This window comes from Aquarana catesbeiana, linkage group LG08, assembly GCF_042186555.1.
Source record: "Aquarana catesbeiana isolate 2022-GZ linkage group LG08, ASM4218655v1, whole genome shotgun sequence".
Lineage (NCBI taxonomy): Eukaryota > Metazoa > Chordata > Amphibia > Anura > Ranidae > Aquarana > Aquarana catesbeiana.
Window position 1 is genome coordinate 117,382,218 of NC_133331.1, and position 26,388 is coordinate 117,408,605.

The 26,388-nt window shown below is 40.8% G+C and overlaps 1 protein-coding gene across 1 annotated transcript in view; it reads right to left on the reverse strand.

Annotated features, from left to right (window-relative positions):
- Positions 1 to 26,388, reverse strand: part of PCDH15 (protocadherin related 15) — a 2,079,434-nt gene that overhangs the window by 805,287 nt on the left and 1,247,759 nt on the right. The window contains exons 15-17 of the mRNA XM_073596339.1: positions 9,995 to 10,188; positions 4,423 to 4,555; positions 18 to 97 (exon numbers count right to left, since the gene is read on the reverse strand). Of these exons, the coding sequence (XP_073452440.1) occupies positions 18 to 97; positions 4,423 to 4,555; positions 9,995 to 10,188 (407 nt within the window). The remainder of the gene's footprint in view (positions 1 to 17; positions 98 to 4,422; positions 4,556 to 9,994; positions 10,189 to 26,388) is intronic.

A 26,388-nucleotide genomic window follows, 5' to 3' on the forward strand; every position in this document is an offset into this window, starting at 1 on the left:
CAGTAAGAGTGTCTTACCTTACTGTTATATTAAAGACTTTCTGAGGGTCTCCATTCTGTATTAAATATGTAATAGGATCTCCTTCTCTGTCTGTAGCCTTTAAAGAAAGTACAAACATGCATATTAAATGTAAAATAAACATAATTCCTAATTTGATCCAAGTACAGCATATAATTAGTTACATATATATAAAAAGAACTTGATGAACTAAAATCTCTTTTCTCTTCATACTTTTGACCACAGGTGTCAAACTGGCGGCCCTCCAGCTGTTGCAGAACTAAAAGTCCCATGAGGCATTGCAAGGCTGACAATTACAAGCACAACTCTCACAGGCAGAAGAATGATTATACTTGTAGTTCCGCAACAGCTGGAGGGCCGCCATTTTGACACCCCTGCTTTAGACCCTGAGGGCAGTAAATACATAGGAAAAAAGGTCAGTGTGTTGTGCTTAGTCCTTTCTGTTGGCCAGAATGAATTGTACCGGATTGCACCAGCGCCTGTACCTTGAATTGCCACTATAATACAATAAATAATATAATACAATAAAGTGAATGGATACTTAATCTGTATTTCATAAATTAGGGCAATCTAGGCTTAATCTGGATTCAGATGCAGATAACAAAATCTTTAAAAAAAATCACTCTGTTCTTATAGCAATAACTAGTGTTATTTCAAACAGAATGCCAGAAAGCTGTTTTTACACCTAAACTGTACCCTATCAAAATCATCATTCAGCTTTAGAAATAAAACAGGTAGTGATAAACACATAAGTAGAGTCAGCATATTTTTGGTTCACTTGAATATTTGGATACTAAATTGTGGATAGTTCAGAAAATATAATAATGGAGGTAATAATGGTTTATGAATTGTTATTTTCCTGGACAAATCAGCATTTATATATTTTGGCAAACAGAAAAATGCAATTGAACTTTCATTAGTTTTAAATCAACATTTCTAGGTCAAAGGGAAGTCCAAAAAGTGAGGCACATCTGGACTGAGTTTATCATGTGTCTTTCAACATTATCTTTCTTCATTCTTCATTAGGAGCAACAGCTAGAAAATAATACAAAGCATAATATTTTGTATAAAAATAAGAATGGCATACAAACAAGAACATTAATATTTTTCTGCATTATAGGAGCAAAATGTATCAAATATTTTGATTTCCTGTTTATTGTTCTTTTATCATTTTTGTAGCGAGAAATGTTATTGCCTTTAAAATGAGCACCTTTTCTTTAAACTCTTCCAATTTCAAAATAAATGTGACAGAAACAGCATGCATTCTGCCATAATTAGCTTCTTCTAACAAATAAAAAGAACTGTAAAAGTTGCTAGGCTCATATGAGCTGCTGTCATAGTAAGTGCAATTTGTACTAAAGGCTATTTCCATCAAACATTTTGAATGGAATTATAAAAAGTTTATAATATTTTAAGAATCATCAGTGTATAAAAATAGACAGTTAAACAGCAGGAGGTCCTTAGAGATGATAACTGCCCTGGAGAGAAGAGATGAAACCCTGGCATCATAATACTGAGAAAATCCAAGAGATTTAACACATTGTTATTGTATATGTATACATTTTATAGTTATTAATGAGTTTCTGAAACATCCCTATATATATTAATTATGGAGAACTTCATAAGTATTTACATAGTAGCCTGCCATGCAATATTTCTGCCCCACTGACCAGAGGTAATTTCATCAAAACAATTCACCACCACTCCTATCCATGTTGACCTTACATAATGCTTAAGATGGGTTTTATTATCACCAAGAACACTGTTTAAAAAGATGGAAAGAAATTGGTCAGCTGCACAACTAAAATCTCCTTTATTGAAACACTTGGGTAAAATCACAAATCCACAGATAAAGCAGAGGGCATAGTAGAAACACAGCTAATGTGTTTTACGCTTACTCACAGCTGATTGAACATACAGTGCCTTGAAAAAGTATTCATACCCCTTGACATTTTCCACATTTTGTCATGTAAAACCAAAAATGTAAATGTATTTTATTGGGATTTTATGTGATAGACCAACACAGAGTGGCTGTGGTACATAATTGTGAAGTAGAAGGAAATTGATAAATGGTTTACAGCATTTTTTACAAATAAATATGTAAAAAGTGTGGCATGCATAAAATCTAGTGAAACCAATTGCCTTTGGAAGTCACCTAATTAGTAAAGAAAGTCCACCTGTGTGTAATTTAATCTCAGTATAAATACAGCTGTTCTGTGAAGCCCCCAGAGGTTTTTTAGAGAACCTTAGTGAACAAACAGCATTAGGCCAAGGAACACACCAGACAGGTAAGGCATAAAGTTGTGGAGAAGTTTAAAGCAGGGTTAGGTTATAAAAAAATATCCCAAGCTTTGAACATTTAATGGAGCAGTGTTCAATCCGTCATCTGAAAATGGAAAGGGTATGGCACAACTTCAAACCTACCAAGACATGGCCATCCACCTAAACTGACAGGCCGGGCAAGGAGAGCATTCATCAGAGAAACAGCCAAGAGGCTCATGGGAACTCTGGGGGAGATGCAGAGATTCACAGCTCAGGTGGGAGAATCTGTCCACAGGACAACTATTAGTCATGCACTCCACTCCATTAGAGTGGCAAGAATAAAGCCATTTTTGAAAGAAAGCCATAATAAGTGTCGTTTGCGAGAAGACATGTGGGGACACAGAAAACATGTGGAAGAAGGTGCTCTGGTCAGATGAGACCAAAATTGAACTTTTTTAAAACCAAAATGCTATGTGTGGCAGAAAAAGAACACTGTACATCACCCTGAACACACCATCCCCACCGTGAAACATGGTGGTGGCAGCATCATGTCTGAAAATTGATCAATCCTGATGTACTAATGGCCATATCTAATTTCTTTAAGCCCAAAAATGTCAGGACAGTACAGATATCTCCCATACCCCTTTTAGGAAAGTAGACCACCCAAGGTATTTAGTAAGAGGCATGACAAGTTTTTTTTTGAAATTGTAATATTTTGTATCAAATTTTTTTTGGAAAATTAAGAAATTAAAAAAAAAAGTAAATTTTTTTTTTTTTACATAGTGCCACCAGTGCAGTACAGTGTCATCATACAATGGTGATCAGGTAGGCACTGACTGTTGACAGTACTGTAAATGTATTTTATTGAGATTTTATGTGATAGACCAACACTGTTGGTAGACACTGACTGTTGACAGTACAAAAAAAAGTATACTTTTTTTGAAAAAAAATAATTTTTATTACTTTTTTTCTGCTTTTTTTTTTTTTTTTTTTACATATTATGATTGCTTGTGGCAGTAAATTTAATTGCTATAAGAGAGCATTTTACTGAATTAAATCCATCCATTCAGTTTGTTTTGTTGTAATTAGCTGTGATTGGCTAGAGCTAATCACATGGTATAGATGGGCTGTGACTGGCCCTGACCAATTACAGCTAGCAACACAATTGTACACAATGGATGGCATGAAAAGAAGCCATCCATTGTTTACAATTGTCACGTGATCTGCTGTGATTGGTCACAGCGATCATGTGGTACCGGCACCGAGTCGGTACACTGATCAGTCATCTCTATGAGGCATGATCTGGGATGATGTCACATGACGTCTATGCGGATCAACAAAAGGCCCATCTAACCATTATTTTTCTATAGGCTAGTTGGGAACTGGTTAAACCTATTATGAAGGATATGGTTTTTCTTTTTTTTGTTAAATCTTTTGGTTTGTTTTAGTAGCAGATGTCATGGAATTAATTACTGATAGCTACATGTCTTATTACCTTACCAAGTTTCACCTGGCAGTGGCAGGTTTCTGTCAGGGATCTTCAAACTGCGGCCCTCCAGCTGTTGCAGAACCACAAAGCCCATGAGGCATTGTAAAACTGTGACATTCACAGACATGACTAGGCATGATAGGAATTGTAGTTCCTGAACAACTGGAGGGCCATAGTTTGAGGACCCCTGGAATAGGTGACATGTTGTGTAATCACCTATGATTAAGTGTTAAGTAAGCATGAGACACATTCGCTGCGTTTCTACTATGCCCTCTTCTTTATCTGTGGCATTGTGATTTTACGCAATTATTTCAATAAAGGAGATTTTAGTTGCATGGCCAAGAGGATTTACTTCCTTCATTCTATGAAGTCAGCCATGAGCTGGGCTGGCACATATCAGTGTGGTAGCTGAGGTGGATCAGTGGACTGACCTGGAACTCTGCTTGTTTCTAATGTTTATATGAACTTTCTCCTTGTATTTGCATAGATTTCATTAAAGTATTATGGAAAAAACAATACTCTTAGTAATATTTTTTTTGTTTATACACTTTTAAGTAAAATAAAAACAAAACATTATGAAACACTGGCACGTATGATATATAAAGGTTTTGGTTAGAAAATACCTAATATTCAATTAGTGCTATAGCCAATACCTGAAGATTTAAAAGATTAGCACCTATACGCATGGCTTCACTGATTTCAAGGTTGTACATCAATTGTGGAAAGCGTGGAGGACTCTGATTGTTTGGTGGTAGTACTTCAATATAAACAGTAGTGATTGAACTCCTGAAATAAACAATGAAGACAGAATCCAAGTAAGAGAATAAAATATTCAGGCTTTTAGATTTATAGCAGAATATCAGTAGCCATTGACAGCCTGATAAAAACAAGTAAAACATCAGAATAGAGTTCTGTTTGCAATGACTAAGCAGTGTTTGTGCCATTTGAAGATTAGTTAAGGGAGGCAGATTAAATTGTTGTGAAATCATTCAAGGACTACAGAACACCAAACTAGATTCAGCTGGTTGACAAATCTCATACAAGGCCATGACGTGCAACATGTCACTGGAGATTAATTTTCTGCATGCACAGTTGGACTTCTTTCTCGAAAATCTAGGTACAATCAGTGACAAACATGGTGAAAGGTTTTGCTGGCTGAATATTGTTGGACACTGCAGCAAGATGTACCAGGCACAAGTTCAAATCCAAAGATGGGTACACACTATAAGAAAATCGGGCGAATGATCGTCAGGTTTTTCTCGATGTTTCACAGCAAGTCGGAACAGAGGATGGAAATAATTGTATGAAAATTCTCACATGACAAAGGCTTTTTTTTGTCTTTTATTGTTTCTGATCATGCACAGTCTTCCGTATCTGATTTTTTTCATATGAAAACTGTACGAAAACAGTACACATTAAACGAAAAACGTTCATTCTGTTCATATGCAAGAAAAATATTGGAGCTTGTACTTTCGGAAATTTTAATTTGGAAAGTCTGAATTGGATGTCAAAAGTTGTGTACACACTATATGAAAATCAAATGATTGTGACTCGTACCGAATCTTTCTTCAGATTTTCTCATAGTGTGTACTCAGCTTAAATCAGCAAAACATTTTTAGCCCTGTTGAACTCATGCAGTGCATTAGAAACCATATGCAAATCAATACATTATAGTTTCTCAAAATTAATTTAACCACCTCAATACAGGGCACTTACATCCCCTTCCTGCCCAGACCAATTTTCAGTTTTCAGCGCTCTCACACTTTGAATGACAATTACTCAGTCATGCAACACTGAACCCATATGAAATTTGCATCCTTTTTTTTCGCACAAATAGAGCTTTCTTTTGGTGGTATTTATGTGCTATAAAATAAATATGTGCTATAAATAAAAAAAGACTGTAAATTTTGTGATAAAAATACCTTTTTCTTTGTTTCTGTCATAAAATTTTGCAAATTAGTAATTTTTCTTCATACATTTTGGCCAACATTTATACTGCTACATAGCTTTGGTAAAAATAACCCAAATTGGTGCATATTATTTGGTCTTTGCGAAAGTTAGAGAGTCTACAAACTATGGTGCCAATCACTGAAAATTGATCACATCTGATCAGGCCTTCAATACATCAGGTGTATCTCATTTCTTGAGACACTATGTCAGGAAAGTACAAATACCCCACAAATGACCCCTTTTTAGAAAGTAGACATTCCAAGGTATTAAGTAAGTAGCATGGTGAGTTTTTTTAAGTTGTATTTTTTCCCACAATTCATTGCAAAATGAAGATTTTTATTTATTTATTTATTTTTTTACAAAATTGTCATATTATCAGGTTATTTCTCACACACAGCATATGCCAACAAATTACACCCCAAAATACATTCTGCTACTCTTCCCAAGTATGGCGATACCACATGTGTGAGACTTTTATACAGCCTGGCCACATACAAAGGCCCAACATTGAAGTAGCACCTTCAGGTGTTCTATGAGCATAAATGACACATCTCATTTCTCAACCACCTATTACACTTTTGAAGGCCCTGGAGCGCAATGGAATTGTCCACAAAATGACCCAATTTTGGAAAGCAAAGACCCTAACATATAATCTATGAGGCATAATGAGTCTTTTGAATGGTTCGTTTTTTTTCCAGAAGTTTTTGGTAAATGTGTAAAAAAAACGGAAACGCTTTTTTTTTTTTTTTTTTTACACAAAGTTGTCAATTTATAAGATATTTCTAACACATAGCATGTATATAGAAAAAATGACACCCCAAAATACATTCTGCTACTCTTCCAGAGTATGACGATACTACATGTATGAGACTTTTACACAGCCTGGCCACAGAGACCCAACATTGAAGTAGTACCTTCAGGTGTTCTAGGAGCATAAATTACACATCTCATTTAATTCCTACCTATCACACTTTTGAAGGTCCTTGAGCACCAGGACAGTGGAATTGCCCACAAAATGACCCTATTTTGGAAAGCAAACACCCCAACGTATATTCTATGAGGCATGGGCTGCAGATAGGTACTCGGGTACTCTGATGGGCTGCATATAGGTACTCGGATAACTTGATGAGCTGCAGACAGGTACTCGGGTACTCTGATGGGCTGGTGACAGGTACTCGGGTACGCTAATGGCCTGGTGACAGGTACTCAGGGAGTCTGATGGCCTGGTGACAGGTACTCAGGGAGTCTGATGGCCTGGTGACAGGTACTCGGGGAGTCTGATGGCCTGGTGACAGGTACTTGGGGAGTCTGATGGCCTGGTGACAGGTACTCGGGGCCTCTGATGGCCTGGTGACAGGTACTCAGGGAGTCTGATGGCCTGGTGACAGGTACTCAGGGAGTCTGATGGCCTGGTGACAGGTACTCGGGGAGTCTGATGGCCTGGTGACAGGTACTTGGGGAGTCTGATGGCCTGGTGACAGGTACTCGGGGCCTCTGATGGCCTGGTGACAGGTACTCGAGGCCTCTGATGGCCTGGTGACAGGTACTCGGGGACTCTGATGGCCTGGTGACAGGTACTCGGGGACTCTGATGGCCTGGTGACAGGTACTCGGGGACTATGATGGCCTGGTGACAGGTACTCGGGGACTCTGATGGGCTGACGACTGGTATTCGTGTACTCTGAAGGGCTGGTGACTGGTACTCTGGTACTCTGGTACTCGGTACTCATATGAACTATGACAGGTACTCAGGTACTCGGGTACCCAGATGAACTGTGACAGGTACACGGGTACTCAGATGGACTGTGACAGGTACTCAGATGGACTGTGACAGGTACTCAGGTACTCATATGGACTGTGACAGGTACTCAGGTAATCAGATGGACTGTGACAGGTACTCGGGTACTCAGATGGACTGTGACAGGTACTCAGGGAGTCTGATGGCCTGGTGACAGGTACTCAGGGAGTCTGATGGCCTGGTGACAGGTACTCGGGGAGTCTGATGGCCTGGTGACAGGTACTTGGGGAGTCTGATGGCCTGGTGACAGGTACTCGGGGCCTCTGATGGCCTGGTGACAGGTACTCGAGACCTCTGATGGCCTGGTGACAGGTACTCGGGGACTCTGATGGCCTGGTGACAGGTACTCGGGGACTCTGATGGCCTAGTGACAGGTACTCGGGGACTCTGATGGCCTGGTGACAGGTACTCGGGGACTCTGATGGGCTGACGACTGGTATTCGTGTACTCTGAAGGGCTGGTGACTGGTACTCTGGTACTCGGTACTCATATGAACTATGACAGGTACTCAGGTACTCGGGTACCCAGATGAACTGTGACAGGTACACGGGTACTCAGATGGACTGTGACAGGTACTCAGGTACTCATATGGACTGTGACAGGTACTCAGGTAATCAGATGGACTGTGACAGGTACTTGGGTACTCAGATGGACTGTGACAGGTACTCGGTTACTCAGATGAACTGTGGCAGGTACTCGGATGAACTGTGACAGGTACTCAGATGAACTGTGACAGGTACTTTGATGGGTGGTGACAGGTACTTTGATGGGTGGTGACAGGTCCTCTTTATTGGGGGGGGCAATCAGTGTGTGTGTTGGTGTACACTGTAAGCGGTAACAAGATGTTACCGCAATCTCCTTCTCACACACGATCGGTGTGTGAAGAGGAGAACCCGGTAACATCTCGTTACCACTCTGTATTTACATTTAGTGATCAGCTGTGAAAGGATCACAGCCGATCACGTGGTAAACAGCCGCCGGCCAATAGCTGTTTACCAGTGTTGGTGGGCGGCAAGCAGTTAATATCTCTCAAGATCCCTACATATTACAGTCATTCTGAAATAATTTCTGTGCTCAGTTTGAAGGGGTTTATCATAACCACCAAGAGTTCTTCAGGAAGCAAAACTTTGGAAAAAAATACAGCCAAGTGCCTCTTGATTTTACTCTTCCACATGTGATATTAAAGTTGTTGTATAGGTAGAAGTTTTTTTTTTTACCTTAATGCATTCTTTGAATTAAGGTGAAAAAACTTCTGTGTGCACCCTTACCTGAGCGTAATCTTGATCCAGTGCTGTGCTCTTGGCTCTCTCACTCAGCTCTCTCTCATCACTGGACATGGAGGTATCACAGCAGTGGGAGCCATTGTCTCATGCTGCTGACAATCACAGACAGTGAGCAGAGAGTGGGGGATGGTGCTGACATATGCTGTTAGTGTCAATGGACACACACACACCGTGGCTCAGGATTGAGCCAACACAAGTGCCCCCACAGCAAGTGGCTTGCTATGGGGCACTTGGCAGGAGGGAGGAGCCAGGAGCGCCAGTGGGGGACCTCAGAAGAGAAGGATCAGGTCTGCTCTGTGCAAAACCACTGCACAGAGCAGGTAAGTATAACACACTTGTTATTTTTGTATGTGTTTACAATCACATTAAAGAAAGATTTATCTAATAAATTAACTGAAATATACAAACCAATACAACTGTTCAATCTATGAGAGATGACATTATCTCAAATACAGCTCCAGATCCACCACTCTTTTTAATACTTCACATCAATGCAGAAATTACTTAGTTTACATTTAACAATTGATCAAATGAATCTTAAAAAATGCCTGTATAAGCCAAAGCCATTCTGTGTATAGCAAAAAATGCCTGTATAAGCCAAAGCCATTCTGTGTATAGCTGTAAAACTGTTGTAACAAAGTCAAGAAATACAAGTAGAGTAACAGTAGTGGAGACTGCTTGTCAAGTTCTATATTGTAGCTTACCAATTCTTAGATGTGATGCTGTATTAGTTTCATTTTATAGGCTCTCTTTCCTCTATTTTCATTTTCTATTTAAGTCTGCTATTTTTCACAAGCTCAAGCTCTCCAGCAGAATGTATCAGTTTACATATATGATACAAACCACTTAACACTTGTGTCTGCTGTGCCTCCTATCTCATTCCTCCAGAGTTGTGTCTCGCTAATATAGGAGGTGTGTTACTGGCCAGATCACCAGGTGAATACAGAGGGAACAAAATCCAAAAAAGAAAATTAATGCCACCACCATATCTAATGACTGGTAAGCTGCAGTGTAATACTTTTTTTTCATATAATTGTTTATGCTTTTCTTTTCTCATAGAACTTAGAAAAACTACCAGTAGAACTTTTCATTGGCTTATACCCTTAGTGAGAAAACAATGTATTTTATTTACCAACGGTAGTGTTACTATACAGCCTATAGAAATACAATGCTCGATAATGCATTTTATACATACCTTCTTTGAGCAGGAGGGGCATTATCAGATGCTTTTACTGTTAGAGCATATGACTCTCCAACTGTCAGTGTGACTCCTGGACTAATGCTGATGACACCGGACTTGTTATTGATGACAAACTGCCCCTGAGCTCCAGCTAGTATTTCATAAATAATCTGCCCGTTAGTTCCTTCATCTGCATCCACAGCTGTGAGCTACAAGTAAAACATCAGAGGAAATAACCATCAGCTCACAGATTTCATTATTTATCAGCATTCTGACTCGTCTTTAAATTAAACTGTTTGATATAAATGTTTCTTTACTACAAGTAAACAATTTATGCAGTGAAACGTAATTGTATTTACTATTTTATAAATTCATTTTTTTCAGAAATAAATCTCGACCTGTAGTTTGAGATATAGCCATATAATGGAATGAATGGACCCCTTACACTACAGATCCCATTAGGCACTGTGCAGTAAGAGGGGTGGTGAGATGATTTTTGATCAGCTGTCCAGAAAAGTTCTCCAAGGGAGTTAGAGAGAGAGCACCTCTGTCTGCATATTCGCCTGCCAGCAGGAGACCATTCCAGTGGAGATCCGAGCCTGACACGGTAAGTGATGACACCCTGGGGCATAATCATTAACCACATCACAGGACCTGCACCGCTGCTGCAGGGAGAATGGAGCATCCACTCACCCTCTGCTATTCACCGCTGATCACTGGAAGCTTATAGGGAGAGACCAAGGGGGCCCGCCTTCTACAGCGAGAGGTCACCAGAGCATCCTGGGGACTGGTGAGAGGGCTATTTGCTCATTGGTGATACTGCTAGCAGGGAGTGAGCTGCTGAGAGCAGGACACCAAGTGTACCCAATTCATACTGCACCCATACTGCACTCTATATCGCACATATTCCAAACTTAGACTGCAACTATACCTTTGTTCCCCTGCCCCCTCAACTACCATCCTCCTTTTTTTTTTTTTTTTTTTTTTTAAAAAGCATGCTCAATTGGTCTAGGACTAGCATCACCATCATAAATGCTCTCAGTAGAGTTCAAGCACTCTGTATATTAAACTTTACTACTGCTCACTGCTGCACTTGAGGTGGTTTTGCTACGGATTATGCTGATCTGGGTGCCATATGTCATCTTATGCCTAGTCCTTACTTTTAATTATTTTGTATGCTAAATTGTGTTATTACCAATGTTAATTCATCTAATGCTTGCCTAGTTACCAACCAAATTGTGTGACAATGTATTAGGTTTGCCTTTACTATCTGTTTTGTTTGGTGATGTTATTTGATAAAGCACTACTATTGGGTGCCGAGTATTGCTTTCAGTGAACAGTGAACAGAGGACCCATCCTATCCAGTGGCTCTACAGGGATACTGCTTCATACTGTGTATGAAACAATTTGACAAAATCAAAATAACAAAGTTAACATCATCAGGTAGCTAACAGTATAATCTAACCTGCAGCTGTAAAAAGTTTTGCCTTAGCAATTCCTAGTAAATCCTAATACTGATATGCAAATAGCAACTTGCTGGAGATGACTATATGCATAAAAATAGACATGATCCTCTGCTCTCCACATATCAATGCAATGTTGGGTAGTGGAGGAAGGGGGCTAATTTCTTCTATCAGAAAAAAAAGACATTGCATAAAGTTCAGGGTAGCCCTTAGGTGAGGAATTCAGCAGCAGGTTATGCTAGTAGCTGCTGCTGTTAGCTTTGTTATTCTGTTTTTGGCAACGGGTTTGGTTTGAAGCCCATTCACACCATTTTCTTATTTTAACTAAGCAATATTACTTTTATGTTTTATTTTTTATATTTACATATTAAATGTTTGTATTTAGTGAATCACACTTTTTCAGATTTGTGAAAATATGTGAGTACAGACAATGCAAATGGAAGATTCTCTCTGTTGCTACTGCAGTTCTTATTAATGTCAATAAAAAAAATGCTACTTTGCTTAGGGCCCCATTATGCCTTAATCCATTTTGAACCAAACGAGAGAAGTGCTGTGTATTAACATGTTAAAAATGTTATACCTTATTGATAGTCACTCTCTAAGGGCACATATATTCTGCAGTCCCCGCAGCTCTGTTGGGAGCCTGTCATCTTTTCATTCTGTAAGAATAGTGTAAGCTAAGAGGTCTTTTTTTCTCCATCATCAATGGGGAAATAAATTACACTTTGACTTATAGGCTTATACAGTGATCTCCACATTAGGGCATTGTACTCTGTTTCCATTGATTGCATTGATAAATAGATACAAAATGCTTTTTAGAAGCAGAATGTGCTGATGCCTGATGAAACAAGAAATGGTTCTATGTAGAAGAGTTGTAGTTTTGAAATGGGACCAAGACAATAATTTTTTAGCCCATCTTTTTTGTCAAAGTTGTTTATTTTTGGGTTAGTATAGAGTTTACATGTAGAGAACCAACAGACTCCACTGAGACAATTTTTAGCCTATCTTAACAACTTGCGGCACATGGAAATTTAGACATTTTTCACATATTGTATATGTAAAAATCTGCCTTCCAAAGCATCTGATGAAACCGTGAACTGAAACGTCAGGTGACAAAATCCTCTTCGCTTTCAGGACCATTCTCCACAGAGAAGGGGGTTAAATGGATGTTCCTTCTTCTCCGCTGTGCTCAGCCAACCCAACTGCTTCCATTGGCGGTGGGTGGAGACAGAGCCCTGTAAAAGTGATTGGGTGACCATAGAGCAACTCGGTTTACTTTTACTTGAAAGCGAGTCACAGACTGTAAAAATTGATACCAACAGCTGCAGCCATTATCCTGCTATGATTGCTTTCACCAAAGATGTGCAGGAATGACCCAAGGATTGGAAGTGGTTAATGAAGAATGGGAACTGAAAGTAGCTTTATATAGCTGGACAAATACTTTTAATTTCATGTAGGATACCAATAGCAATTAGACTGTTACATTTTTGAAAGCTGTAGGTTTTTACGAAGAGGTATGTTGATCTTTGCAGGACTCTACCCACTGAAGGTATAAGGATGGGATATGTTTCTTTATGTGGCATTCACAATGGGTTTTAATCATCATATCTATTTTTTTATAATTTAATTTAAATTCAAGCAACCTAGCATTTAAAACCACGTGTATAAAAGCATTTACAACATAAACATGCATTACTTTTGAGCAAGAATTATTAATAATTAATGACACAGTAGATCTGGGAACATTATAGTTTGGTAGCTGTGAATGCAATATATTCAGTAAATTATTGAAATTTCAGTTCAACCTCTCTAACATTATTAGAAGTTGCTCTGTACTGTTATTTCAACACTTCAGTCAGCACTAGATCTAACATGTAGTTATTGCTGTTCCATTTTCTCTATTCTTAATACTGCAGGTCACAGCTATGCTGAACTCTGCTATTGTTCTTTGGAATATATTTAAAAATGCTACCAGAATTTATTTATTTCTCTGTGAAACGAGTGTGCTAGATGAAAATACTGTATTTCTACACATTTTATAAAAATACAACCAAATTAGGATACTGTGAAACACTCAATATAATACAGCATTAAAAATGAATAAGTTCCAAAAGATTCACATGTCCATCAACTTTTATTCTGGAGTAGAAAAATGCCTAATACTGTATCTCCCTGTAAACTTATCTTGGGTATAAAAGGAAATCAATAAACCTAGAATACAGGTTGATTTAAAAAAAAAAAAAGATGCAGTTCATTAAATGAGAATTGTACTGGAAAATATAGGTAAAACTTTTTATAGAAAACATTACACTGTACCTTTATAAACATTTTATCACTGGTAAAACCATATCTGTCTGCAACTGTACACCTTTACATCATTCATTCTTGGCACTTACTGTGTTGTGTACTAAGGTAAGCATCCCATAATGTTTTGATATGGCCTTGCTTCATCCAGAGAAGATTGGGTAAAAATCTCATGTGTTGTAAACATATAAGAGTTAAGTGGGCCTTCATAAAGAATACTTTTTTTTATTTCCCACAAGCAGCATTCAGATTCAATCAATATCAGAAACACAAGGTCTGAGGAGTAGCCTGCTGGCTTCAAGGCCTGAGTTAGAGGAGAGGGCTGAAGATTTGAGCTGAAAATACGATCATTTTTACTTTGGTGTTCAGTGACACATTACCATTATAATGTGGCCATCATAAAACCATGGTTTGCACTGGCCATGGATTCACACTGACCCTCATGAAGGAATCCTCTTGAACTCTGCAAGCTCTTAAGCCTGGCACACACTGAGTTTTTTTTTCGCTCAACCTAGAGAGCTGAACAAAAAAAAAACTGAAGAGCTCAGGAGGAGCCACTGTAGTAACGAATGAATTTTAGTACAGCGATCGCACCTGCTGAGCTCTTGTGTTCTGAAAGGGGGTGGACCCCCGCCAGAACACACCATTGAGTAGATAATGGTCAGCAGACCTTTTTCAGTCATGCTTCTTTTGTATCGGCGGCCGTACACATGGGCCCAATGTTGACCAGTTTCTATTGAACCAGCTGATGGCACCAGACAATCGGCCCGTGTGTACTAGGCTTTGCTCCAGTTCTTTAGTTGGCAGCGGCAACAGACTAAGAGCAATCGGGTACCTCTTTTAAAAATTAATGAGGAGGGCTCTTCTTTACCCACAGTAATTTTTCAGTTTTGTTTCCAAAAAAATATAATTCCCATAAAGGCCACTAGCTGCAAAGTGTGTACAGTTATAGAAAACACTAAACACATGGGTATATGGACACAAAAACTACTAGATGCCGGGATATGTTCAATAAAATTTATTTTTTTCAATTGCCATGTTGTTGTCAAGTTCGAGTGCCCCCTTAGTTGCTAAACTTTGTAATATTGCTTTTGGACAAATTTAGTGATTCTCCTTTCTAATAAACTATCTGTTTTCAAAACTAGTAACAATCAAGGAGGTTACACAATTCTGAATGTACTTTATTGTTTTTTAAATAATGAAAAGTGAATTAACAACCACAATGATGTTGTTAATTTTGAAATACTGTATCTTCTCTACCAATTTCTCGAACTTCGAAAGTATGGCTAATGAGAACACATAATATTGTACTATAATTTAAAATACACTGAAAGCATACAAAGTACTTTAACTTTTCAGGCTGATTCTTTAGCAGAAATACTGCTAAATTATCAAAGTAAGTGAGACATCTGTCCCACTTGTAGGAGCTAATAATATGCTTTTATAGTTAGATATAAAATTATAAAATTAACACATTGAATTAGGATCTACATCTTTTTAATGTGTTTTTACCTCCCTGCCATTTAAAGCCATCAGTCCTAAATGGAATTAGGACAATACAGTCCATTAGTTAAGGATTGATTCAGTTTGCTAGCAGCGTGACTAATAATCCAAATAGCAGGAAATAAAATGCCAACACTGGGTGATACCAAAAAGCAATTAATACTAAAGCATATTTTGGAGCAGAAAATAAAACATTTAGTACATCTCTGCTATAAACGTACATTTCCCTATGTTTTATCCCTAAAAGAAATACTGCAAGTACCAAAAAATAACTGGTGCTCTGCCAGACATCCAACAGGCTTTTAACATGGTTGTAAAGGATCAGTTTATTTTCTTTAATATAAGAAACATGTTATACTTACCTGCTCTTGGCTATGGTTTTGCATTGAGCAGCCCAGATGTTCCTCTTCTCCTGTCCCCTGCTGTCACTCCTGGCTCCTTCCTCCGCTGAGTGTCCCCATAGCAAGTCGCTTGATATGGGGGCAATGGTGCATGCTCACTACCGGGACCCCTTCCCAGCTCTCTCTGCATTGGCTGTGATTGACAGTAGCAGGAGCCAATGGTTCCTGCTGCAGTGTCTGAGCCAAGTCAGCCTTGGCTTTCGTGCACATCGCTGAATCGAGATCTGGTTCAGGTAAGTATTTAGGGGGGCTAGGGGTACTGCATGGGTTTTTTACCTTACTGCATATAATGCATTAAGGGAAAAAAAAAAACACGTCAGCCTTTACAACCACTTTAATTTAATTTTGGAGCTGACAGCAGATTGCGTTTACTGCTCCGAAATTCTAAGAAGCTTTGTTAGCCCTGACCGCTGGACTACAGGATTCTGCCTATTGCCCCAGCTTTCTGTCTCTCTCCATACTCATACATTAATTTTTTCCCACCAAAACAATGCTTGACTCCCAAGATGCTACCCACACACTGCATGCAGGTAAAGGGTACTAGAGAGCTTTAGTTCTGGGGGTGTGCCTATGTCAATAAGGACTGGGTTTTCTGTAACTGCCCTGCAAGCTTGATGATGTCATCACAGGGATAAATAAAAGATAAAAGAACATATAAAACCTGGGACATGATCTAGGGTGGAAGATGGGAGTTTGGGAGTAAATTTGAGTCATGCCTATACAAATCCTATAACTGTACTTTTTATTTTAATAAAGAAGTGTAGCAATCTCTTTACTACTAACCAGTCAGATTTCTGGACTATAATGCACTTGTTTAGAATCTAAATTAAAATAATTTTTTCTATATTAGGCAGGTGCTTATCTGTTTGATACATTGTATGGCAACAGATTTGTGGTCATAAATATACTAAAAAAAAAACCTGGATAAGAATGAATAACTGACCCTTATCCGAGAATGCAGCCTGGCAGGTCAGGATAGGGGGACGAGTGAGCAGCCTCTCCCTCCTGAACCATACCAGGCCATATGCCCTTAACATGGGGGTGGTGGGTGCTTTGGGGCAGGAGGGCTCTGTGCTCCCCCACTACAAAGTACCTTGTCCCCATGTTGATGGGGACAAGGGCCTCTTCTGGACAACCCTGGCCGGTGGTTGTCGGGGTCTGCGGGTGGGGAGCTTATCAGAATCTGGAAGCCCCCTTTAACAAGCCCCCCTATGTGAATGGGTATCGGGTTCATTGTACCCCTACCCATTCACCAAAAAAAGTCTCAAAAAGTAAAAACCACAGACAGTTTTGGTCAACTCCTTTATTAAAAAAAGAAAAAGAAGAAGATTCTGGTGCAGGATTTGATCCACCCTGATGACATAATCGGATAACCTTTCCCCTCGCCACTGCAGGCGTCCCTGTAGCTGGGCTATCTGCCACCTCCGAGGCTGGACTTACTGATCCTAACTGGGAGGTGTTTCCATCAGGATCACTTGCTGGCAGTAATGGTATTACTTGTGCCTCTAGTCCTTCCGCCAGGCTCACAGTGTTCTTCTGGAACTCAGCTGGGATATTCTCCCTCCATTTTAAAAGAATATAGGTGTAATCATCCTCATAATCAGGTTTCATGTCTAAAAGGTAAGACCCTTGATCTGGGGCGGCCTTCCTCATCAACTGTCGTATCTCCTCCTCAGTCCATCAAACTCTGGGCACTCTTATTACTATGGTCAGCTCCAATTGGCTCCCATGTTCTCGTCCCCAGCCAGTGGCTGTGACTGAATGCAGTCTCTCCTCTTCCCTGGACACATCAACTGACTTTCTCAAGCATCCCAGATGGGGTATCCTGGATGAGCCCCCAAATGTAGTGATACCCTCGTGAGGGCCGCTGATAGAATCTGTACCCCACCGGTTGCCCCGACTCTGCAAGTCTTCCAACACCTCTGACACCCTAAGTTCAGCCATTTTCACCAACTATCACCAAAAATAATGAACTTATGCAATGTCAGTGAAACTATTAAAATTTGTTTACTGAGGCAAAAGTGGCACATGGAAAAGCATAACATAAGACTGTATGTCATAAAGGCAACTTGTCAGAAATAAGGCACTGGCATGCAATGTGATTGTGTAATCTAAAGACCTCTACTTAGTAACACACATGAAATACAAAGAAACACAGTACATATGCGATCCCTTTAAATCCTTGAAACCTATGTGAACAGGCAGCAGAGAAGCAGGGGACTGACACTTAATAGGACTATGTCAGACCACTCCCCTCTATCCCCTCAGCCCACAGCCACTTAACATTAACTACTGACAAACATTCAGCAAACTGTTGTATTTAGAATTACTGGCTCCTTTAAATAAAGTTCCAGAGAAATGTCAGCAGACCCCTTATGCTAAATAGTATTAGTCTCTTAGTAAGATGAGGAAAGAACAAAATGATAAGGAAATGAACAAAATGATCACTCCCTGGAATCCAGCAAATTCTTCAGCTAACACTCAAGTATGATGCAGGAAATGATTCTTTGGGTGGTGGAGCAAATTTAGCTGTTGTGTAATAAACTCCTTGTAATTGCAAACATTTCCCGTTTAATTCACAAGCACCTGGTCACCATATATATAGCTTCAATAATACTGTATTCAATAGGGTCACAGAGGACAGGCATATGAGAGAAGCACAGATGTCTGCATATAGTGTCTGTGGGTAATAAAGAACTTGCTTCCTGTGGGACTACAAGTGTCAGAAATGCAGGCAAAGACAATGATGTCTATATGCAGTGTTTATGCATTCAAATGGGCAGGTGCCTGCTCACCGATCACCACAGAAATTGCTGGCAATTATGCAGATGATCTGAATGATGATTTTGGGCTCTCCCTCTGGGGTCTGGCTCAGGGAACGGTGTCCGATTCCATGATCACACCGCGCCACGCCCTATCCAGATCTGAAGTGCAGGTAATGCTGATTAACCTCCAGACCGCTGCAGCTAAGAAGCAATGCTCTCAACACATATCCCTCTGTATGCAGCTGTATGGCTCTAGTCTGTGCAGGCCGTGATTCGGCCACAGCTCACACTGGCACAGAACTCCTGCTGACAGATCCAGGCTGACATCCCAAGAGAGCGATCTAGGCCTATGCCAGACTTTTTATATCCTCTCCCAGCAGTCTGTTCTTTCCTCCTCAGCAATCTGGTGGTTGTAGTTCAGGCCAGTCATGCTGCAATTGAAACCCCAGCACTAAACATCCCACAATGCTTTGCTTTGCTCCGATTTCTATCTGCCAGGAAATGAAATATGGAGTTCAAGCCAACACTAGAGGGAGACAGCTCCTATCACATACCTAGTGGAGACTGGAATGTGATAGAGGCCTCCCTTGCTCCTCCCACCTACACTAATGAGCGTGGGAACAGAAAGTGTAAAGGCAAGGAGTGGCACGAGTGCCGAGTAATTGGCTGGTAATATCCCCTCCAAAGGTGGGTAGAGCTGGCAGTCACGATCCTTGGAGCAGGAAGCGGAAGCAGCTGGGCACCAGAGCGTGGACAGGAGCAAAACCAGGAGAAGAGCAGCAGTCAGCAACAACCGGGCAGCAGGGCACTGAATCAGCATGCAAAAGAAAGTCCAGAGGGCAGGCCAAGGTCGGGTAACAGCCAGGCAAAGCGGTACCAAGTTAGCAGGCAGATCAAGTCCAATAAACAGGCCGAAGTCAGGATACCAGGTAACAAATAAAGTAGCAAGCAGAGGGGAAGTCCAGAGACGAGCCAGGTCATACACAAACAAACAGGAACACAGGATCAAGACTTGGTAGTTCAGGAAGGAGTTGAAGATCATCCAGCACTTGTTTGCAGTAACAGAGCAGTTTAAATAGGCCACTTGGCACCAAGTGCTAATTGGTGCACGCACCCACACACTCATTCGCACACCAATGTGCGCAAGCGCACATACTCTTGCGTGACGAACTGGCATTGCGGGCATGGGCTAGCACAAAGGAGACAATGCTACAATAAAAACCAACACACAGAATAATTCTTTATAACAACTTATTTATTTTGGAAATTAAATTTTGGCCACGATGTTGTTCAAGGGGTAACCTTATAATGTAATAAATTTCAAATAATTATAAAGCCATCTTGGCTATAATACATCACTCAAATTTACACTGTGTCCATCCAGACAATGCTGGACGACTATTCCCCCACCAAACAACACCATGACTGATAAGAAACTTGGGGAGGGCGGGTGGGAGTCCCGGTCCGGTTCCACAGGGTCTGCTTGTTAACGGCCGGACTGCCCCTTTTATCTCCTTCAGAAACGCGGGCTATGCAAATCGCCAATTTCCTCCAATCAGCTGCTTGTTGCTGTGCAGCAGATGCTGCTGCTGTAACCAATAGCAAACCTACAAGAAACATAAGGAAACCTGCATCCCCTTTGAGCTCTCCCATGTTGGTCCTGCATATTGCATGGACCTGTCATGGGCTAGCACAAAGGAGACAATGCTACAATAAAAACCAACACACAGTATAATTCTTTATAACAACTTATTTATTTTGGAAATTAAATTTTGGCCACGATGTTGTTCAAGGGGTAACCTTATAATGTAATAAACTTCAAATAATTATAAAGCCATCTTGGCTATAATACATCACTCAAATTTACACTGTGTCCATCCAGACAATGCTGAACGACTATTCCCCACTGACCGAGGCCAATAGAGAAACCTTTGGCTGAGGTCCCCCCAACATCGCGGCCCTTTCAATTAAAGTTTGCAGTCCCATGTTGAAAATGTCCAGACCTATGTCTGAAAAGTGGACTAAATCCTTCCTAAGTTACCCCGGAACTAAACCTTCCAGCTCCAAGTGGCGGAAGGACACACCTCCCGAGGACACTAAGAAATTATGTATGGTCCTATTTAACCGTCTCCGAATCTTATCCACATAAAATAAATTCCCAGAAGGGGACCAAAGGAGTCTAGGATTCATTTCGGAGAAGGCTAAATTGGTATTTGGAAACAAAAGTTTAATGGAATAAATATCCCTCTTCATTTCACAAAGGAGCTCCCATGTTTTAACTTTACCAACATCGTTTGCTCCAACGTGAAGGACTAGAACTTGGGGAGAAGGCCAAATTGTGGATAATTGAATTAAGTGGTCTTTAAGATTATGCCATCTGAGGCCCCTAACTCCAGACCATAACACCTTAAAGACATTACTATCCAAACCTAAATTGTTTGTATAGATCCTGGATGCAGCCTGATTTTCAGCCCAGAAAATGTAGGAGTGGCCTACTATCCAGATTGTGCATATAGAAGAATCTGAAAATAGAAAATCAAATAATTAATAATTCAGGGCGGACATAAATTTTATATCTACTACTAGCCCACCTACCAACCCGTTTTTGACCTTCAGGAGAGAAACCCAACAAATTGGCTGTGGTGGCGGCCCCAATTCTAAATGAATGCGATGAGAATCCAAGACCTAAGAGGTTGAGGCGCTTGAGACATGTGGATAGTACCGCTGAGAATTGGTAACGGGTTAAAGGGGACAAATCCTGGTGGATAAAAAATGAACTGTCAGAGAAAGGCCTCACTGACATAACTAGCCGTATGTGACACCGGGCAAATCAAGTTATTGGGGGATTTTCCTAGATATATCCACTGACCATTGCCCAAACCAAAAGTTTTGGACCGGCAGATAAACAAACGTAAGCAATCGGATTCCAACAACACATGAGAAAACAGCAGAAAAGATGAAGATGACTTGTTTTGCGCTGTAAGTTCTCCAACTCTGAGGGCACCAAAAAAGGTAACAGAAAAGGCTGCCCTGAAAAGCAGAAGTTCAAATTCGGCAAAACAAATCTCTTCTAATATAGATAGTAATTGGATTAAAAGATTAACTGAAATGGGACGTCTGGAATCCTGGGAAGGGTGTGAATTCTTGAATCCTTTGAGGACCTGACTGACCTGAAAAAAGGAAGACAGGGCTGGCAAGCCTGCAAATTTTAGAAAAAAGGAAACACCAGCCAACACCTTGCTAATGGAGGCAGGCCTAAGACCAGACTGAATCATAAAGGACACAAAGGCTAAAGAGACATACACGTTCACTTCCAATGCATCTATACTCCTGCTAGAGCAGAAGGAACACCATTTGGACCAGGCCAGACTATATTCCAGCCATGTCTTACGTGCTACCGAGTTCCTAAGATGCGCAGAGATCAGTCCCAGATCAAGCCCCAGAGGAAATCTGGGCAAGGGGTTCCACACTGATCCGCCGATGGGGCCAACTCCCGGAATCTCCGCAACTGTAAACGAGATAAGGAGTCAGCTATGTTATTATCAATCCCAGGAATATGCTTGGCTTTTAACCAGATATTAAATCGCATGCAGTGCAAAACCAAAAAACGTAAAAGTTTGATAACTAGCTCTGATTGGAAGAAAGCATATTGATAGCAAATAGAACACCTTTATTATCCGTATTAACAATAATCCTACGATTCACAAAGTGTTCTTTCCAGATCACAATAGAAACTATAACCGGGAATAACTCAAGGAGGACTATATTGTGCAAAATGTCTTGCTGCAACCAACTGGAGTGCCACCTAGAGGCACACCAGTGGCCATCAAGAAAAGCGCCAAAACCAGATGAACCGGCAGCGTCAGTAAAAAAGTTTAACTGAAAATCATTAGTAAAGGATTGCTGCCATACTGTGGACCCATTGAAGTTGCAGAGAAAAGAATCCTAAATTTTTAGATCTTCCTTAACACTCTTAGAGATGCGGACATGAGAACCAGGGTTCTTAAAACCTCTAATAGCTAGAGCAAAACGTCTGGAAAAAATTCTAGCTATGGGAATAACCCTAGCCGCAAATGCAAACAGACCCAAAAGGGATTGGGCCTCTTTTAATAAAACTTTGCGCTTTGACAAAAATAAGGAGATCATTATTCTCATATGGTGTAATTTATCCCCGGGCAATCTGAACTCCATTGATAATGAGTCAATAGTGATGCCCAGAAATTCTAAAGAGGATGCAGGAAGTACCGTCTTCTCATGAGCAATGGGAACACCGAAGGAGTCATAAATATGAAAAAATTTCTTCAGCAATACCGAACATACAGGGGAGTCTGCTGGACCTAAAAATAAAAAATCGTCTAAATAATGCAGAATACCCCCAACAGGGGAACATTCAGACAGAACCCAATGCAAAAATTTTGAAAAGGACTCAAAATAAAAGCATGATAACGAGAAACCCATGGGCATACATTTATCAAAATAAAATTGATCCTGAAAATGGAAACCCAGGGAATTGAATCCTTGTGGATGCACCGGTAGCAGGCGAAAGGCAGATTTGATGTCCGCTTTTGCGAACAGTGCACCGTGCCCAAAGTGACGTAAAAGTCCTAGTGCTTCATCAAAGGAAGAGTATGACACGGGGGCTATAACCTCTGCAACCTCATCAATGAGTGAAGCATCCACAGGATATGATAAATGGTGAATGAGCCTGAAACTACCCTGTTCTCTCTTAGGAACAATGCCCAATGGGGATATTTTCAAAAGGTGGGCAGGAAAAGGGGCCAGCTACTCTTCCTTCTGACACCTCCTTAAAGATTTTTTCTTGTACAATTTCAGGATGACACCTAGCAGAGCGTAAATTCTTAACCAAAGTGCATCCAGACCCTGAAAAGGAGGGAACCAAGAAACCGACCTTGAAACCATCAGATAGCAGCCGAGCCATCGTGCGGTCTGGGTAGAGATCTAGCCACGGTTGCATGCTTAGCAGGCTCACTGGCGTCCTGGCCTTTTCCACCAGCATCGTGTGGAAAGGATGGGAGAGAAGCAACTGATGATTTTTTGAAACATCTATTCGCAGAATGGTTCCCATTGCAGTAGGAGCACTCATGCCTATACCTGCAATTAGATAAGAATTTGCACTGTCCCTCATTAAAGGCAAAACAGAAACCTTTACGAAAGGCAGTCTGAGGGCTAGACACTGTTCTAGGTGTGAACTGTGGTTTTTGTGGAAGCATGAGATTCAACCATAAACCCACATCCTTACATCCCCATTGCAAGGAAGAGTGAACTGCTAATTTTTGCCTGAAATTCTCATCATAGGTGAACCAGGCAGAACCGCCAAAATTACGAAATGCTTCAGAAACTATATCCACGTGTTGAAAAAGGCCTGAGCATTTCTCAGGAAATTGTTCTCCCAACACAGATGCAAAAATGCAAAAGGCCTGCAGCCAGTTCTGAAAGGTTTTAGGTACAGCCCTGCGCCTATCCTCTTCTGCGCGCTCATCTGATTTCTTGTCAGATTTAACTAGAAAATCCTTGGAAGCTGGCAATAAAGACAACAGATCAACAAATTCACCCCCCCAAATTTTTTCTTTGACAGAGGCGGATAAGTGGAAGCCCATCGGTGATATTTCACATGGCATAGGAGCCTTAAAGGAGGACTCTGCAACCATAGAATGCGCAGAGCGTGCAGAAGGCATAACAGCTTTGCGAACCTGAACCACCTTGCGGGCCATACCACCTGTATTATGTTTAAAATTCTCACCCAGGGGGATCTCTATCACATTATGCCAAATTGTACTTATGTCATCACTCTCATGCTGTTGTAAAAAATTCTCAGCTTGCTGTGAAAAAGCACCATGTAACTGTGCCCCTTTTAAATCATTATTATTATCATCAGCATCATACAAAGCACCAGAAAACTGTGCACCCTCAGCCTCCTCAGCAAAAGCACCAACTGTGTGTGCCCCTTTAAGCTTTTGCAACACATCAGATAAAGTTTTAACAAGAGCATTAAATTCAGTGACATTAACATCTGAGAATGTCTCACCAGCAGGCAGACTCCTATTTTGCTCACTTCTGGCCGCAGCAGCTGCAGCCTGAGTAGCAGTATTCTCTTTCCTTGGAGGTGCATTCCTGTGAGGAACGCTGCCAGCTCTCTCCTTTCCTCTAGGCTGAGAAGAAGCCTCCATTCTCTGTCTCTTCTTTTTCCTCCCTGGCTGCTGGCGCGGACTGCGCATGACCGCTTCTGGCTCCTCCATCTTTTCTTGAGCTGTGACACCCGACGGGCCGGGCGGAGTCTCAGCACGTCCATCCTCCAGGCACTGCATAAGCCACTCGTCACCTCCGGAGCCCTCGGCTTTCTCTATGAGGTGGCGGAGCAAGCTCTCTCTCCTCTCAGGTGAGCGGCGCTTCATGCTCCCGAGTCCCGGTCCGGTTCCACAGAGTCTGCTTGTTAACGGCCGGACTGCCCCTTTTATCTCCTTCAGAAACGCGGGCTATGCAAACCGCCAATTTCCTCCAATCAGCTGCTTGTTGCTGTGCAGCAGATGCTGCTGCTGTAACCAATAGCAAACCTACAAGAAACATAAGGAAACCTGCATCCCCTTTGAGCTCTCCCATGTTGGTCCTGCATATTGCATGGACCTGTCATTCTGTTGGTTCTTTGCTCATGAATATTAGCACGGGTGCAATGTGTGCAAGCATGAGCAGGTATCTACACTGGCCTTTTGGTGGTGGAGATCCAGTTTACCTTACAGATCCACATTAACAGCGCTGTATAGTGTCTCTGAATTGCAGGCACAATAGCCAGTTCCTGGCTACACTACACTGACTGCACTATATACTCTGCACTGTATTATATACACTACACTGACTGCACTATATACTTTTAACTGTATTATATATACTACACTGACTACACTATATACTCTGAACTGTATTATATATACTACACTGACTGCACTATATACTATGAACTGTATTATATACACTACACTGACTGCACTATATACTCTGAACTGTATTATATATACTACACTGACTGACTGCACACTACACGAACTACCTGCCTAATCTCTATTCATTCACTATATACGTCCGTTGTGTAAGCAGTGGCCTTATATAGTGTGGGACGTGGACTTGAGTCATGATGGGCCAAAGGCACCCTGCCTTTGACCAATCATGGCTCTCACAGCACATTGTGCTGTGATTGGCCAAAGTATACAGGTCAGGTGCATGCTTTGGCCAATCAGCAGCTGTCAATGCATTGCCATCTTGCAGTGCATTATGGGGCACTCTGCGGCGTGCAAACTTCCCGCGAGCTCCCCATATGTTCATTTGTTTTATGAACAGATGAACACCCAATGTTGGGACCATGCCTATTTATGACTACCTTATACTGTATGTACCAGTTGTATGCTAGGAAAAGTACACATTTGCTTAGTTATTAATGCATTGTAAGAGCAATGATAATATGCAAAAGTGCAGAAAATAATATTAAGTGATTAATTTTAAAGTATATTTAAATCCCAAAGATGGACTTCTCTTATTTGCTCCCTCTTGGTCTGTTATATATACATATGAGAGATATTTGCCTAATTTGTTCAAAAAGCTAAAAAAAAGTTGATTCTGCTGGAAATCTAGTGAGTTGGTCATTTCCTGTACTCCATTCCTCCGCTTAATTGAAATCTGAATCAGTGTTATGAGCTCTGCCTAGTTCCCCTCAGAACAACCTCTTGTGTTATGGAGATGCAGAAAGGCGCAGTTGTTTTGTAGTTCTAATACCATTCCGGTCATACGGTGACAACACTGCCCCCTTATAGAGTATGGTGATTAAGCATTGTCATACTAGAGAAGAAAGGCACTATTGGCAAGATCACCAAGTAAATACAAAGGAAAACAATGCTTGAAAAAAATTAAAACTAATTTAGCCACAGCACCTAAGGACTAGTAAGCTGCAACATGTGTCAAGTGTC